General features: G+C 36.9%; 1 protein-coding gene and 2 long non-coding RNA genes across 3 annotated transcripts; 2 read left to right on the top strand and 1 right to left on the bottom strand.

The window, feature by feature from the left end:
- The first annotated feature begins 75 nt into the window (after positions 1-75).
- Positions 76-2,141, top strand: LOC142965390 (uncharacterized). Its single transcript, XR_012957654.1, has 2 exons — positions 76-806; positions 1,076-2,141. It is a non-coding gene; the product is annotated as an uncharacterized LOC142965390 (long non-coding RNA).
- Positions 2,142-2,830: 689 nt separating this feature from the next.
- LOC142965393 (uncharacterized) lies at positions 2,831-11,654 on the bottom strand. The gene is made up of 2 exons (XR_012957657.1): positions 7,740-11,654; positions 2,831-3,567 (listed from the first exon to the last, which is right to left on the bottom strand). It is a non-coding gene; the product is annotated as an uncharacterized LOC142965393 (long non-coding RNA).
- Positions 10,312-15,662, top strand: LOC142965383 (BOLA class I histocompatibility antigen, alpha chain BL3-6-like). Its single transcript, XM_076106309.1, is given in 7 exon segments — positions 10,312-10,336; positions 10,761-11,027; positions 12,453-12,731; positions 13,362-13,429; positions 13,432-13,693; positions 14,430-14,531; positions 15,403-15,662. Coding segments are annotated over 7 exon segments (1,038 nt in total). The 5' UTR covers positions 10,312-10,335; the 3' UTR covers positions 15,462-15,662.
- Positions 15,663-16,859: the final 1,197 nt, after the last annotated feature.

Raw genomic sequence — 16,859 nt, 5'->3', positions numbered from 1 at the left:
CCCCCCCCACTCTCAGCAGGATGAATCATGTAGCCCGCCCCGATACACACACACACACACACACACACACACACACACACACATATAGACATCAGTACATTTATTTTCCAGTTGTGTAAATGGTTTGTTTGTATATTTCCTTTTTCTTTTAGCAGCAGGTCAAAGTAAAGAATAATTTATGTGTCTGTGTTTTATCTTAAATAATCAAGAGGATGTTTATTGTTTCACAACATGTTTTGATCTGATTTGAAACATTATTTTATGGAAATGAAGGCTTCTATTTTCTAAAAGCTGTGAGATGTTTGAAGCTTCTCAGCTGATAGAAATCTTCTTCAATATGTTTCCTGATAGTATTTTGGGAGGAGGAAGGGTGTTGGCTTTAGAATGGATGTTAATGAAGCGGCTCTATTTCATTCCTTTTCTACTTTTGTTTTGCTTTTCAATAAAGTGCCCAAAACTCCAAATGTCTGTGTCTTTCTGTGATTCAGCAGATATGCTTATGCTTATTGGCACGACATGTTTTTTGTGACTAAACCTTTTAAAACCAGCACAGCACACAGGTATGATACTAATAATAATGTTTATCATCTAGCATGCATATAACCTGATTTATGATGCTGAGATAACGACATGAACTCAGGGACAATTTCTGTCTCTTGTGTTTTAGTAGACAGTGAACAGTGATGTATAATATCACTTTTATTATTTATTATGAATATTATATTCACTGTTCTCTGAACAGAGGTCAGATGAGGACAAGAGAAACGATCAACAGTCTTAAACGGACCAGCATTCATAGCGTTACGGTACACATATAATCTTTGTTCAACACATCAAGGTCATGCCCCTCGCATACAGAGATAAGACTAGAGTGTTGTGTTCTGTTTTCATGCAACTTGTCTGTTTAAGTCAGTGTAACTAATTCCCATTCACTATATTCAACATGTAGGTTATTTTCCTTTATATGGTGAATGTATTGTAGATTTAAAACCAGCAGGACACTCTTTATTTATGGCTTTTCAGTCTAACATCATTCAAGTTTAACTGATGCTCATTTTTTATTATATTTCCGCAGAAAGTATCTTCTTCGACTCCAGAGGAATGCAGCAAAACGAGGAGGACAAGAAGCTTCGACGGCCTGTCAGGGACCACAGTGAGATAACGATCATGTATGCCACAATATGCAAATCATGGCAGAACTCTGTGTCAAACACCAAACACAGAAACGAAACCTAACGGCCTCATCACGTGATTTACCAGAAATGGTACAGAGTGATGTGCTGTTTCTGCCCAGCAGAGGCGCTCTGACTGTTACTGAGTGCTGAAAAACACAACGACCATGAAGGCCTCATAAACTGCCAGAAATAGAACCAGGGGGGTTTGACAGAGGGACATTAAACAGAGGTAATCAAGTTGCATTCTGGGTGTTCATTGTGACTCACTGCTTCTGCCTGTTCCAGAGAACAAGTGTTATCTGAAGAGTTTCATTTCTGGGTTTATAAAACAATTAATAACCCCAAACCCCATTATATATCTTCTTATTTTAGATTTCCATTGGGTAAAATAATAAGCTGTGTGTGTGTGTGTGTGTGTGTGTGTGTGTGTGTTAGGAATCAAATAGGCCGACTGACTGTCAGGTCACAGCGAGAGAATGTTTGTGTGTCTGCCACGTCCAAACAACAAAGGAGGACACAATATATGTTTGTAATTACACAATCAGAGTTTGTGCCTTAGTGTCCTCTTTTTCTCTTTATATTATTTATTTACGTTTTTTTCTATTTTTCTATTTTTATGCTTTTATTTCTGTCTATATCTTTTATTCTCTGTGGTTGCCCCCCTGGCATGTTAGTTTAAATGTCTGTATTTTTGTCGTTTCTTACTGACATTGTGAAATTGTACATGTGCAATTGTTGAATAAAAAACAACAACAAAGGAGGACACAAAATGTCAGCAGGCAGGTGTTGTCAGAGTGAGAGGTGTGGCACAGGGACGACTTGCACAAGTATCTGATGTCATACCGTGTGCTTCTTAGTTCAGGAGCAAAAGCTCACAGCGCTGTGTGTTGCAGAGCTCTGCTATGTATTCTTTCATTGTAAAAAAAGATATCATCTCTTATTAAATAATGATAACTTTGAAGACAATGCAGTCAAGCCTCTGCTCAGTTAAGTTTAGGTTATTGTACTTTACTTGAGTATTTCCTTTTCATGGTATATTTATACTTCTACTCCACTACATTTCAGAGGGAAATGTTGGAAATGAATTCAGGGACATGGGACAATGTCTGTCTCTTGTGTTTTTGTAGACATTGAACAGTGATGTATAATATCACTTTTATTCTTGTTTTCTGTTCAATAAGACTTAAATGTAGCAGAAGTCTGTCTCTTTTTAAGATCCACACATGTAATAACTGTTCTCATGTTCCAGCCCTATGAATATTATATTCACTGTTCTCACAGAGCTCTAATGAACGTGACCCCACCTGTAGATGTTAGATCATGAAGAGGGAAAGGTAGAGGAACCAAATCAAGTAGAAATATCAGTGTATTCACAGAAACACAGCTCACTTCAATCACTACTTTTCATCAGTTACTAACGTGGAGTTTAGGTTTTATATCTGTTTCAAAGGAACTTAATCTCTGGACAGATTTGCTGAATATTTTGGATTTGACCACCACAGACGTTCTCAAGTATTTATGACTTTGACTATAATTTAATTTGCTTTGAATTCTGAGGAAATTCTTTCTTTTGCTACTTAAAAAATAATCCAGAGGAAATTGTCTTCAATTCAGAGAGAAAAGAGCATTTAAAGGAGGAAGAATGTAACAAGTAATGAGATGATGAAAACATGCTTTTACTTGATGATTTAAATGTAATATTCAGAAGATATGGTTGAACATAAAACACTGGTTATCAGAAACATTGGACTTGAGGCTTCAGTTGAAGGAGATCTTCATCGTCTCATCAGCTGTATTTTAATGTGACACTTAAACATTTGTAATCCACAAACCCTGTGACTCAACACTGAGACATGGTGGAGTTCCTCTCTAACACAGTTCTCCTGGGACGCTGCTTCACTTCTAAAGGACTCCAGTGAATCAGATATAAAGCTGAGAATGATCGTCTCATCTGGAGCTGCAAACTGTTTATTTCAATTCATGGCTCCTGTTTATTGTGTGTGTGAGGTATCATTGAAGACGTTTCCTCTCCACCGTGTTCACATTAGAGTTGTCTTCATGAATAAAGAGCTTCTGAAGAAACTCCTCAGAGTTGTGTTTCCTTCTTGTTTGTTGGAGCTTTCTTCTTCTTTCTTCACATTAAAGTGTTTTTGCTGAACTCTGCTTTGTTAAAGGTGTTTCTCAGCTTTCAGCAGCACTGAGGATATTCAGAGACAATAAGTACATTCTATATGTATTTATGTTCTTCATCTGATCGATACACGTGATCACAGTCATGGAGCATCAGGACGTTTCACAAAGTCATGTGACGTCCTCACGTGGTTTCTCATGAGGCGTTCAAAGGCAGATACATGAGTCATCCACAGGGGGCGCTGTCACACTGCTGACTTCTCTGTGAAGGTAAACACAGAGATAAACTGAGTTATTGATCATCAGAGATAAACTCAGTTATTGATCATCAGAGATAAACTCAGTTATTGATCATCAGAGATAAACTCAGGTATTGATCATCAGAGATAAACTCAGTTATTGATCATCAGAGATAAACTCAGGTATTGATCAGCAGAGATAAACTCAGTTATTGATCATCAGAGATGAACTCAGTTATTGATCATCAGAGATAAACTCAGTTATTGATCAGCAGAGATAAACTCAGTTATTGATCATCAGAGATGAACTCAGTTATTGATCATCAGAGATAAACTCAGTTATTGATCAGCAGAGATAAACTCAGTTATTGATCATCAGAGATGAACTCAGTTATTGATCATCAGAGATAAACTCAGGTATTGATCATCAGAGATGAACTCAGTTATTGATCAGCAGAGATAAACTCAGGTTTTGAGAAAATTTGATGTGAAGTCAGCTCAAATGACATTTCGATATTCATAATTTCCCTGTATTTGACATTTTATAAAAATGAATCCTTAAGAGGTTATGTCAATATTTCACTGGATTCTTGTTAATGACGACCCTCACTATGTACATGAATATTGTCATGAAATATTACTGTACAGTTTTTGAGAAAATTAGATGTAAAGTCCGCTCAAATGACATTATGATATTCATAATGTCCTCATATTTTAAACTGTTAAATAAAGATATGATAAGATAATCCTTTATACCTTTTTAAACAGTTCCTTAAGAGATTCTAGTACATTTTCAATGGATTCTTGTTCATGATCACTCCGACTATGTCCATTAAAAATCCCATGTAATTTTGCTGTATGTCTAATGTTTTGATTGTCTATATTATTAAGCTTAGTAAAAGCCTTGGTCTTTTGTGTCATTTTGGACATATATAGCTCTACCTCCCTCTACGTACCTCCTTAGTGTGGTGGTGATCAAAGGCATTGTTCTAAAACGAATGTATTTGGATTCGGATTCAGTTGGAACACATGCGCATTAATTGTTTTCTAATTGTCAAGTTTCAAAGAAAAACTTTCAATGATAAAAACACAACATGAAATGCAAAACATATCTGACCACCCTCTTCACAGACAGATATAGCAAGGGGGCATATAAAAAGAGACAAAAAAACATAACAAATACTGTATGTGGATTTAATTGTTGCACAAACAGCATTTCCAGTCATTGTTTTTTATTTTTAAAAGCAGGGATTTTTCCATCTGCAGGCTATCGGCATGGAACCATCTGTTACAGCTGTCACACTGAATCTGAAATAGGATCAAATTGAAACAACTTAGTAAAGACAGACTTCAAACAGGAATTCACCCCAAAAGCAAACTTTATTTAAATTTGAAATTATTTTCATCATTTAATCAAATGGGACATTGTTATTGTCATGGTCACAGCTTTTACAATGTTGTTTTTATTGATTGACAATCAACAATAGGACAGGTCCTATTTAATCTGAATTTGCCAGCTGCCATGGTGCAAATGCAAGGAAAAGAGCAAGGCAGAGTATATGGACATATCAGAGTGGCTTGGTGCAGATGATAGCAAGTGTTCCTTGAGATTGTGATGGACAATGAAACCTCTTTGTGCTATGTATTTAGTTCATTTGAAATTGCACACATATTCCTGGAAACTCAAAAGAAGGTACACCATCTTGTTTGCATTGCCAAGATTAAAACAAGAGGTTCCCTAATGTTAAAGGAGTAAACCGCAATATCACTGATATGACTCTGAATGGCGACCTTTGTTACATGACATTCCCATTCTCTCTCATACCCTCATTTCCTTTCAGCCCTCTACTGTCCATTCTCAATTAAATCTACAAAACGCCAAAACAAAAACTCAGATCCATTAACAAATGCACAAATACAATTAATTACAACAACACCTTACCCATTCAGTGATAGCAGGTCCTGGAGTGGGTAGCTTTGTGGCAGAACACATGGCACAGTTGTTTTCGATGTTAAAAACTAATTTAGAAACATTTTAGATCTTTAGTAGTACAATATCACAGTATAAATAAATATGAAGAAATGCTGTCACACACCTGATGCTTCGAGTATGTTAAGTGCCACGTGTCGACGTTCCTGCACCATCTCTTTTCTTGTTGTCCCAAAGGCCATGTTAGGTGTTTAATATGAATTAAAATAGAATATTTAGGTAGATAACAAAAAAAACAGCTGGTAGGAGCAAAAGGAATATCCTCGTCTTGGCTGTTTTCTCAGATGTTTTTCCTGGATATGTTATTTTTTCTGTCTGTTAGCATCAGTTCTGTTTGTATGTGTTGGAATTTAACAAATTAGCCTGCATTAAATGTATTAAGTACTGCACATAAGTAACATTTTTACATTTACTTCATTTTGTCTTGTGAAAATTGTAAAAAATTGAATACAGTTTCACTTGATCATGCAATAAAACCCGCATTTAAAAAAAAATTCTAAGGGTAATACATTTACCATTTTGTAAAAAAGATTGTTGTAACACAAACATCAAAGGGTACACACAAATGTCAGGACAGTGACACACTCATGCCTACATAAGACACACACACACAAAACACAAACACATAGCTCTATCTTTATGCAATCATGATTAGGCTCATTTGTACTGTATAGAAAGACAGACAAAATGATTGCAATTGCTATAAAGTTTTATCTTTAATTGTCATTGTGACGACCCCTCCCTTCCACCAGGGCTCTGTGTCCTGTTTTCAGGATGGTAATCTGCTGCTGATGAGCCACACCTGGGCCTGCTGTAGGTGCCAGCTATAAAGGCTGACACTCTTCTTTGGCTGGGGGTCTCTCCTGGCTGGCTGGCTGGCTGGCTGGCTGGCTGGCTGGCTGGCTGGCTGGCTGGCTGGCTGGCTGGCTGGCTGGCTGGCTGGCTGGCTGGCTGGCTGGCTGGCTGGCTGGCTGGCTGGCTGGGTTATTTGTTCTTAAATTAATGTCTGTTTGATTACTTTTATACTCATCTTGTCTACCTCATGTTGCGGCCTTTTGAGCCGGGTTGTGACATCGTGCTTAAGTGACTCATTTTTAAATAAGCCATCAGGTAAAAAGCAAGCATAGCATATAGCTTAACAATACAACAATTCAGTTCTAACTAACAAAATCTACTCATGAAGAAGCCATAGTGGCAAGAACTTTACCAGCATTCACAAAAAAGACAGCTAGCCACAGATAGTCTCACAAACACTTTTCTTCTAAATGCTTAAGTACATTAAACTACAAACACACTTGAAGCTGCTGTAAACACAAGAGTTAAGGCTGTGTCTTTCAAAAAATGTCCAGGATTTTAAATTGGCCACAGCCCATATTCCTAGGCAGTACCCAGGACATCATCCACTTGCTATTTTCACTAAATAGCTCCTTTAGTCTCTTTGCAAGACCACTTCCGTGTCCAACAGATTTGTAGAGCCTCATCATACTAACGACACTGTCGAAGTCATGGTCCAAGTAAAGCGTTGCCATGTCTTTATCAAGGCTTAACTGCACAATATATGACAGCAATTATGTTGGCAGGAAAGGTTCTTGTAATCTCTTAAGGATGTGTATTTATAACCTGTCATATAGGACAATTCTGAAAATTAATGTAAATTGAGCTGATTTTGCCTTTAAGTTTCTCAAAAACTGTACAGTAATATTTTAAGACAATAATCATGTACATAGTGAGGGTCCTCATTAACAACAATCAAGTGAAATATTGACATAACCTCTTAAGAATTAATTTTAATAAAATGTCAAATATGGGGAAATGATGAATATCAAAATGTCATTTGAGCTGACTTTACATCAAATTTTCTCAAAAACTGTATAGTAATATTACATTACATTTGACATGGAGATACATGGGGTCATCATGAACATAACTCCAACGGAAATTTTAGCTAACCAATGAAGGAAATGTTTTTTTTAGAGATCAAAGATGATTATTAGGTAATATTATAATTTTCGAGCCCTTTTTCAATTAAACAGCAGTGTAATTTCAGATTTTATTATTGTTATATTTCACTAAATATACAAAATGACGTTGTTTTTGACTTGTTATATCAAATTGGACAAATTATTGATGAAATATAGGTCTATTTCGGGGCTTTTTGGGCTATCCAAGCACCCATACCGTAGTACCTCGAATAGAGAGCATTACATTTCAAGTGCCGGCTGACGTGACCGAGGTTCCGCGGATGACGGACCACATGACCGCAGTGTAAATCCTGTGTGTGCAGCTCAGTGATTGGTCCCGACATGTTTCTGAGGGAGCCGCTGTTTCCTCGAGTGACTTTGTGAAAAGGACAGAAGTGAGTTATTTCTCTCACTCTGCTGTCGCTTTTATTTGGGACATTATTTCATAATATCAGCAGCATTCAGAGCGAAACGGTGTGAACGCGCTTAAAGCTCAGATGTCAGCATGACGCAGCGCAACAACAGTCCAACACCAGTCAGATGAATAAAGAGCATAAAACATGACGTCACAACAACACTATATTTAGTGCACTTTTCTATTTCAATATCTAACTTCTTCATGTTTTATATAGAATGTGTGCTGCGGTTCATTCAGTGCTATTTACAATGACTGTTATTGTATAAATGATGTCAATATTTAGTGTTAGTTATTTTCCTTCAGTAGACATAATGAACATATTCATACAGTCAGGAAACACGTCAGCACATTTCATCTCTCAGGCTGCTGTGGAGGTTTGGGACTTTTACTTTGAAACAACAAGTCAGTTGATGGTTGTTTTCCTGCTGAAGACAAACTACTTCCTGCTTTGTTGGTGTAATATTTCATATCGTTCACTAATAAACTCAATTACTGACACTTAATACATTACTCATGAATGATCTTGTTTTTCAATCTCTTCAGTGTACACTCCTTAAACAAGATATAAAGTGTCATCTGTAACTAAATAATACATATTTCATTATTAAACAGGAACAAGAAGAATATAATATTATATATCAGCCTCTCATAGTGAATAAATAACAAACAAAGTTTTAGAGAATAACATGTGCACTCATAAAAACACACATAATCAATGACAACCTCCTGAACATGAATATTAAGTTCATATGGTGATATTGTTTGACCTCTACATATTGTCTAAATATTGAAGCCATTCCTCAGATAATGATGACATTTGACTCCACACACTGAAACACACATCAGCTTTAACACTGACTTTAGTTGGTTGGGTCAGATTACATCACACTGAGGCCGTTTAGTGGAGCTGGACTGATAAATCAGACGTCGATATTATTTGTGGATATGAGCTTATTGCAGATATTTGGGTAGATACATATTGGCTGATGAGTAAGAAGAAATAGAAATGAAGAAATGTCAAACTAAGTTTGAGCTCATTCATAAACATGTCTTCATGACAGAGTCTGTCCTCCAGAGAGCACAAGTTCATTTTTAAACTGTGAAATGTTCCACTTAGTTTGTATCTTAGTCACAAAAAACAACAACTAATGAATCTGAATCAAGTCTGTTTATGATATGTGTTTATATTAATAATACTATCAGCTGATGTATTTAAGTTTTAAACTATATTGATGTCAGTATCGGCCTCAGAAGTCCAGCATCCGTCTGGCAGTACTGTTGAAGTATTTGATGTATTAACAGGAAATAGATTTATTCTTGGACAGATTTGCAAAACATTTTTGTGACCAGTGCAGAATTTATGAACAGAAATATGACGTACATGCATTCAGACACAGAGGACAGCGGAGGATTCTGAAACAGACCATAATGTGATCAGCAAAACTCACAGACACCTGCAGGAAGTTTACTCTGCTGATGCTTTAAAAATATATCTAGATTAATCGTTTAGTGTCAGGACTGAGTGAATAAACATCAGTTCATGGTGGAGGGGATGTTGGAATTTAACAAAAGATATTAAAATTAATAGAAAATCAGTTTTTAATCCAACTGATGCAAATGTAAACAAGATCAAATATTACAGAGAAGTTTCTTGAATATTAAGTTTTGTCCATCTGGTAACATTTTACTGAGATCATCATAAAATTCAGCAGATTAAATTTTCCACAAAGATATTTGGAGTTAAACTTAAACCTAATTCTTCAGTTTACATAAATCGAGATATATGAAAGTGAGGGACTGGGTCAGTTTTGTTTGTTTTTTCTTTTTGTTTGTATTTTTAAAAATAACCTTTATACTTAAACATCTGAAATCCACAAACCCTCTGACAACAAAATACACAACTGTGGGTACACTGGGTGTTTGAGCAGACAGGGAAATATTAGCCCCCTTTTTTGTTGAATTCAGTAAAAGCTAAGGTGTCAGAAACATTTTCTATTTCTTTGTCACTTACCTGTATCATGCAGCATCAGGTCTTTTACTGGGATGTGTGGTTCTTGTATTTCTGCTAAGCCCAACATTGTCAGCAGAGGGCGCTCTAAGCATTACACTGAGCATCAGCAGCTCACGTCAGTAGAGCAGAAGAAAGCGTCAGTAGTGATGAGCCAAGTGTCATCAGAACAGAGAGCTTCTCACGTGACTTGTATTTTCATATATTTACAGGTAAACTGACTTTAAACAGAAACATGTTGATATAAAATCTGTATTCACTTGAGAAGCTTTAGTTACTGTAAAATGCAGACTTTTGATTGTCGTCGGTAATGAGTATTTCTTCGCGCTTCTATTGTTAAAATGGCGGAGCTCATTGAAATAATTCTGCTGACTAAGGATAAACTAAAAGACAGTCCGGGTCGATGAGAGCTGAAGTTAGTTTTATATATGTATTATAAATACATTGAGGGAATGTTTATAGCAACGTAGTTAAGGAATGATCAGTGTCAGGCTGGAGAGCTAATTAAGCGATGTGTCATCAGAACAGAGAGCTTCTGATCGGACCAAATGTATTTTCACATATTTACAGGAAATTAAATATGTAACATCTGCATGATCTAAATATGTGACTTGTTTCATATTTCATGTCAGAATAAATAGTTTTTAAAACAGAATCATCAGAAATATTAAAGTAAACATTTATTTCTGTATTTATTGAGCGCTCAGCAGATATTATTAGCATGTATTTATTGTACTGTAGTTCTTTCTGATTCTGTGTGCAGCAAAACAACATTGTTCAGTGATTTATTAAAGTGTGATATCAAAACTGTAAATGATGACTTTATCTTTCTGTTCCAGTGACTCACTCTCTGAAGTATTTCGACACTGCGTCCTCTGGAGTCACAAACTTCCCAGAGTTTGTGTCTGTTGGGTTGGTTGATGACGTTGAGATGGTTCACTATGACAGCAACACCAGGAGAGCAGAACCCAAACAGGACTGGATGAGCAGAGTCACAGAAGATGATCCTCAGTACTGGCAGAGGAACACTGGGAACTTTATGGGCACCCAGCAGGTCTACAAAGCCAACATTGAAATATTAAAGCAGCGCTTCAACCAAACTGGAGGTTTGTTTATGTTTCACACATTTTGTTCATATTGTCATCCTGTACTTTAGTAAACAGACGTTACACACACACACACACACACACACACACACACACACACACACACACACACACACACACACACACACACAGATTAAACAGTCTGACAGCGTCTCTTGGCTGAAACACAGTGTGACTCAGCAGAAACATGACTGACACTGAGTCGACTGGATGCTGCTGTGCTCCACTGATCCAGTGTTTGTGTCCATCCCATAATAAGCAGCAGAGATCATGAACACCTTCTCTCCACTGGGTTAGATCAGAAGAGCTCTACTGAAGTGCCCACAGTGAGTTGGTCCATGAGAAGTGTGCTGCAGGAAGCTGTTGATCACAGAGCGTTGGCAGCACACAGCTGGTAGAGGAACATGACGGCTGCTTCCTCAAAGTAGGGAGCAGGACTGTGAACGGGACGCAGCTGCTCCTGCTGGGTCCTCTCCTGAGAGGAGGAGCAGCATGTTTTAATAGAGCTGGCTGACAGGACCACATGGTGCATGTCTCATTCAGACCACAGGGTTCACTGTGCTGATCCACAGTGTGTCCATCCCATAATATTATATACATGTAGAGACACAACTACAGACGAGTGAACTTCACCTGACCACAGTGTTTATGTCATAATAAACATATTCAGTGCTGAAACAAGTTATGAATCTGTTTAGATAGTTAAACAAAGTAATTGGCAACATTTTTGATAATCAGATAATAATTTAAGTCTTTAATTAAAGAAATAAGTCAAACATGTTGTAGTTCAGGTTTCTCAGTGAGAGTTTATGTCGTTATGAATGAAATACTGTTCAGTGTTCAGACTGAAGAAGCAGTTTAAAGAGTTCATCAGACTCTCTGAACTTGACGGCGTGTTCACACTTTACTGACATTTTACAGTGTAAACAATTTATGGATTCATTAAAAACAGTCATTACATAATCAGCAAAGACGAGAATAAATAGTTTGAGCCCTAAATATGGAATATAATACAGATGAGTCTATTAACTTCACTATGGTGTGTTTATGCCATAATAAACATATATAGTGTTAAAATAATGAATCTATTAGTTGTTTAACAGAAAATTAATTGACATAAATGTTGATAATCAGATGATCACTCAAGTCTTTCATCAAGAAAACATGTCAAACATTTTCTGGTTCCAGTTTCTCAAATATGAGAAAGTTCTGCTTTTCTCTGATTAATATCATTTCATATTAAATATTGTTCAGTGTTGTTCAGACTAAAGAAGCAATCTGAAGATTTCACCTCATCCTCTCACAACTTGACGGACATTTTCAGAGTTTCTGACATTTTAAAATATTTTATAATAAACATATGTGTTAATCTCTCTCTCTCTCTCTCTCTCTCTCTCTCTCTCTCTCTCTCTCTCTCTCTCTCAGGTGTCCACATTTTCCAGTGGATGTACGGCTGTGAATGGGATGATGAGACCAATGAGATCAAAGGTTTCTATCAGTATGGTTATGATGGAGAAGACTTCATATCATTGGACCTGAAGACAGAGACATGGATCGCTCCAACACAACAGGCTGTCATCACCAAACACAAGTGGGATAATAACAGAGCTATGATAGCACAGAGGAAGAACTACCTGACTCAGATCTGTCCTGAGTGGGGGAAGAAGTATGTGAACTACGGGAGGAGCTCTCTGATGAGAACAGGTAGAATCACATGACCTGATGTAGTTTCATGAAGCTTCTGTTGTTTCTGACCAACAGTCACATTACAACACATGTCAGCAACATACAGAGAGCTGCTGTGTCTCACACCTTTCTCCTCCCTCACCTCTCTTCCTCTCTCTGCCTCCTTCTCTCCTTCACCACATTTCCTCCCTCACACTTATCACCCCTCTGTCCCTCCATTCTCTCTCTCTCTCTCTTTGTCTCTGAACTGTTTCTGTCCCTCCATTCTCTCTCTCTCTCTCTTTGTCTCTGAACTGTTTCTGTCCCTCAGTTTCTCTCTCTGTCTCTTTGCTCTGTCTTTCTCACACTCACTGTCCTCCCTTTCTAATCATCTCACCTCTTCATCTGTTTGTCTCTCCCTTCTTTTATCAATTCAACCTCAAAGACATGTATTTGCATTGCATACATAAATACATATATATATATATATATATATATATATATACATATATATATATATATATATATATATATATATATATATATATATATATGTATGTGTTACCAAGGCATTCATAATACATTCCATCAAACATGAATGATGATATGAATACACAGTAAATGATAATGATAAAGAACCTATAACCTGTCTCTCTCTTCCCTCTCCAGAGCGTCCCTCAGTGTCTCTCCTCCAGAAGACGTCCTCCTCTCCAGTCAGCTGCCACGCTACAGGTTTCTCTACCCTGACAGAGCCACACTGTTCTGGAGGAAAGATGGAGAGAAGCTCCATGAGGACGTGGACCTCGGAGAGATCCTCCCCAACCACGATGGATCCTTCCAGATGAGCGCTGACCTGAAACTGTCATCAGTCCCAGCTGAAGACTGGAGGAGGTACGACTGTGTGTTCCAGCTGTCTGGTGTGAAGGAGGACATCTACACCAGACTGGACAAAGCTGTGATCAGGACCAACGAAGCTGAGACTGAGATCAGCTGTGATGAAGGTGGGAAGCACACCTTTAGTTTACTGGAACAGTTTGTGTGTTTTTATGAGGACGGGAAGTTTAGTTTCCTTAAATTCTTTAGTTGTCAGTTTCTTTCTTCTAGTTTTTATTTGTATTCTATAATTTTAAAGCTTAGATCAGAATTAAACCAACGCAAGAGCCTCTGGACCAGAATTATGAACACTGTTTACTGAGCTGTGATTATATAGAAACGTATCAATCTTTGGTTTCTTTCTATGTTTTTTAAATAAGTAAAATATTCACAAAGAGTTTCTTCAGACCGTGTGTAACTCTTTAATGTGTAACCACAGGTCAGAGATTGTAGAAGCTGTAGTGACTGAACTACTGGTCACTGTTAGAAGATGAACAGACAGAATTATGAAACACCTGGAGGAATGTATGTATCTATCAGTACATCAGTCACAATAAAGTTTATTCAAAGTGTGCTGACAGTCAGAAAGGAGTTTGAATATGTTTGTCAGAAGTTGTCGTTGTGTCACAAACCAACATATGAGACAGAAAGCAACACAAACACACAGCTGAACAGAGAGAACACAGCTGGACGAGATCAAGAAGCAGAGATACAGTCATCATGTACAGACCAGATGAAGAAAGGACAGACAGATGGTGTGTGTGTTCAGGACTGTGGTCTGCTTGATGAATGGATCTTCTCCTCTTCTAACCTGCTTCATCTCTTCAGGTTGTGACTATTTTATTCTTGTTTTCTGCTCAACAGAGAAGCCCGCTGACATGACCTTCATCATCATCGCTGCAGTGGCTCTTCTTGCTCTCGTCATCATCGCTGTGGGTGGAGTCATGGTTTACAGGAACAGGAAAGGTGAGAGACCTGAACAGAGACGTTAGTATTTCATTAGTACTTCATTAGTACTTCATTAGTATTTCATTAGTACTTCATTAGTACTTCATTAGTATTTCATTAGTACTTCATTAGTATTTAATTAGTACTTCATTAGTATTTAATTAGTATTTAATTAGTACTTCATTAGTACTTCATTAGTATTTCATTAGTACTTCATTAGTACTTCATTAGTATTTCATTAGTACTTCATTAGTATTTAATTAGTACTTCATTAGTATTTAATTAGTATTTAATTAGTACTTCATTAGTATTTCATTAGTATTTAATTAGTACTTCATTAGTATTTCATTAGTATTTGGATTTTAGGCTTTGAGTTGATGCTTTTATCCAGAATGTGACAGTGAAGCAAACTTCAACAGTCAGCAGTAATGTCATGATTCACTAGACATGACTAGAAGAGACAAATTCATATTTTCATTAACATTAATTTCTATTCATGTTATTTCATCATATATGCTTTTATTCTTCATATATTAAGTTCAATTACTTTTAGATAATTCTGCAATTTTGAAGCTGCTTCATTTGATGTGAAGTGAGATTATGAAGAGAAAGACACAGATGAGTTCAGAAAGCTTCACATCAGCAGCTCACATAAAGTCTCAAATATGAACCTTTACAAACACAGTGACACCAATTTATCAGATTAAAATAAGCAGTTATGACTTCATAAGCATGATGGTTAAATATTACAAAAGGTAATACTTATATGAGTGAGTCATGAATATTTGATGTCTCAATGATTCTGTAAATATGAGGCTTTGTTTTAAACATTTGTGGTAAATGATTTAGTTTTCTCTTTGATGTATTTGTTTTCTTTTTGTCTCTTCAGGTTTATGGATAAATATTTCACTGGATCAAGAAGTGGTGCCTCCACACTCTCCTCCATGAACTGTGAACTCATCACTTATTCATCATTCATATCATAAAGTCATTGAATCTAGTTGTAGATGCTCATCGATTGGAACACAAAGAAAACACAAAGAAAACTAGGAGCAAACATCAGTGGTGACGTTAAATGATTTGGATCGTTTAGTTTCAACTTAACAAAATGTAATTTCCTCTGATGAGATTAAATCAAATTAAATCAAATGAGGAAGATTATTGTTGGAGATCTTAGAACAATGAAAGCATCACAGCACTCTGCACACACAAAGATTTGTGTTCATCTCAAACAAATCCTCCATATTTACACTTTAACGCTTCTGCTGTTGGGTTTCTGGTTAAATCAATATTGGTAACACAAATGTAAATTCACACACACACACACACACACACACACACACACACACGTGTGTGTTCCCAGTGCCACACACACACTGGTAGGGTCTGGTGATATGAAGACATAAACTTGAGATCAGAGATCTTTGAACCAGTAGAGTTTCTTCTCTTTTTATCCTGAGGAAGTCATTCTCTGGTTCTCTGCTTGGGTTCCATCACTGGAGGAAACGCTGCAAATCAATCAGCAGCACCAGAAACACGCTGCGGGAACTGGACGCCCGGAGTCTCCCGTAGGTGTCGGTGTAATGGTTTCCTATCTGTGTCTCTGCTGCTGGTAAACTGGACTCCAGCTCTCTCCCACTCTCAGCAGGATGAATCATGTAGCCCGCCCCGATACACACACACACACACACACACACACACACACACACACACACACACATATAGACATCAGTACATTTATTTTCCAGTTGTGTAAATAGTTCGCTTGTGTTTTTCTTTACAACAGATTGAATTCAAAGATCTACTTTTGATTCCAAACAGGTTGAAGCAAATAATAATTTATGTCTTTGAGGTTTTTCTGAATTAATCAGGAGTATGTTTATTGTTGCATAATGTTTTTTGATTTTGAGTTTTGAAATATATTTAAATTTGATCTGAGATTCTAAAAGAGCTGTTTGATGTTTGAAGCTTCTCAGTAATCTGATAGAAATGTTGTTGATTTTATTTCCTGCTACTTTGGAACGAGGGATGTTTTCCTTCTTGGTTTTGTAGAAACTGATCAGTGATGTTCTGAATCACTTGTAATGGTTACGTAGGTGAAAGACGAATGAAGTTGCTCCTTTTGACCCTTTTTGTACTTTTGTCTTGCTTTTCAATAAATGACCCAATACTCCAAATGTCTGTGTCTTGTTGTGATTCCATATGCTTACCCCTCTGTCACTGTAAGTTCAATTACATGAATATTGTTGCTGTTTTGTGTTTTTACTGCCCGTAGAACTAAACTTTGTGATCTTCAGTTCATTGATTTACAGGATACTGTGAGTTGCTGGATATGAAGACTCACAT

Source organism: Anarhichas minor, unplaced genomic scaffold, assembly GCF_050575085.1.
Source record: "Anarhichas minor isolate MPS153535 unplaced genomic scaffold, ASM5057508v1 ptg000033l, whole genome shotgun sequence".
NCBI lineage: Eukaryota > Metazoa > Chordata > Actinopteri > Perciformes > Anarhichadidae > Anarhichas > Anarhichas minor.
Note: the sequence above shows the minus strand (reverse complement) of the source record. Positions and strands in the feature narration are given on the sequence as shown.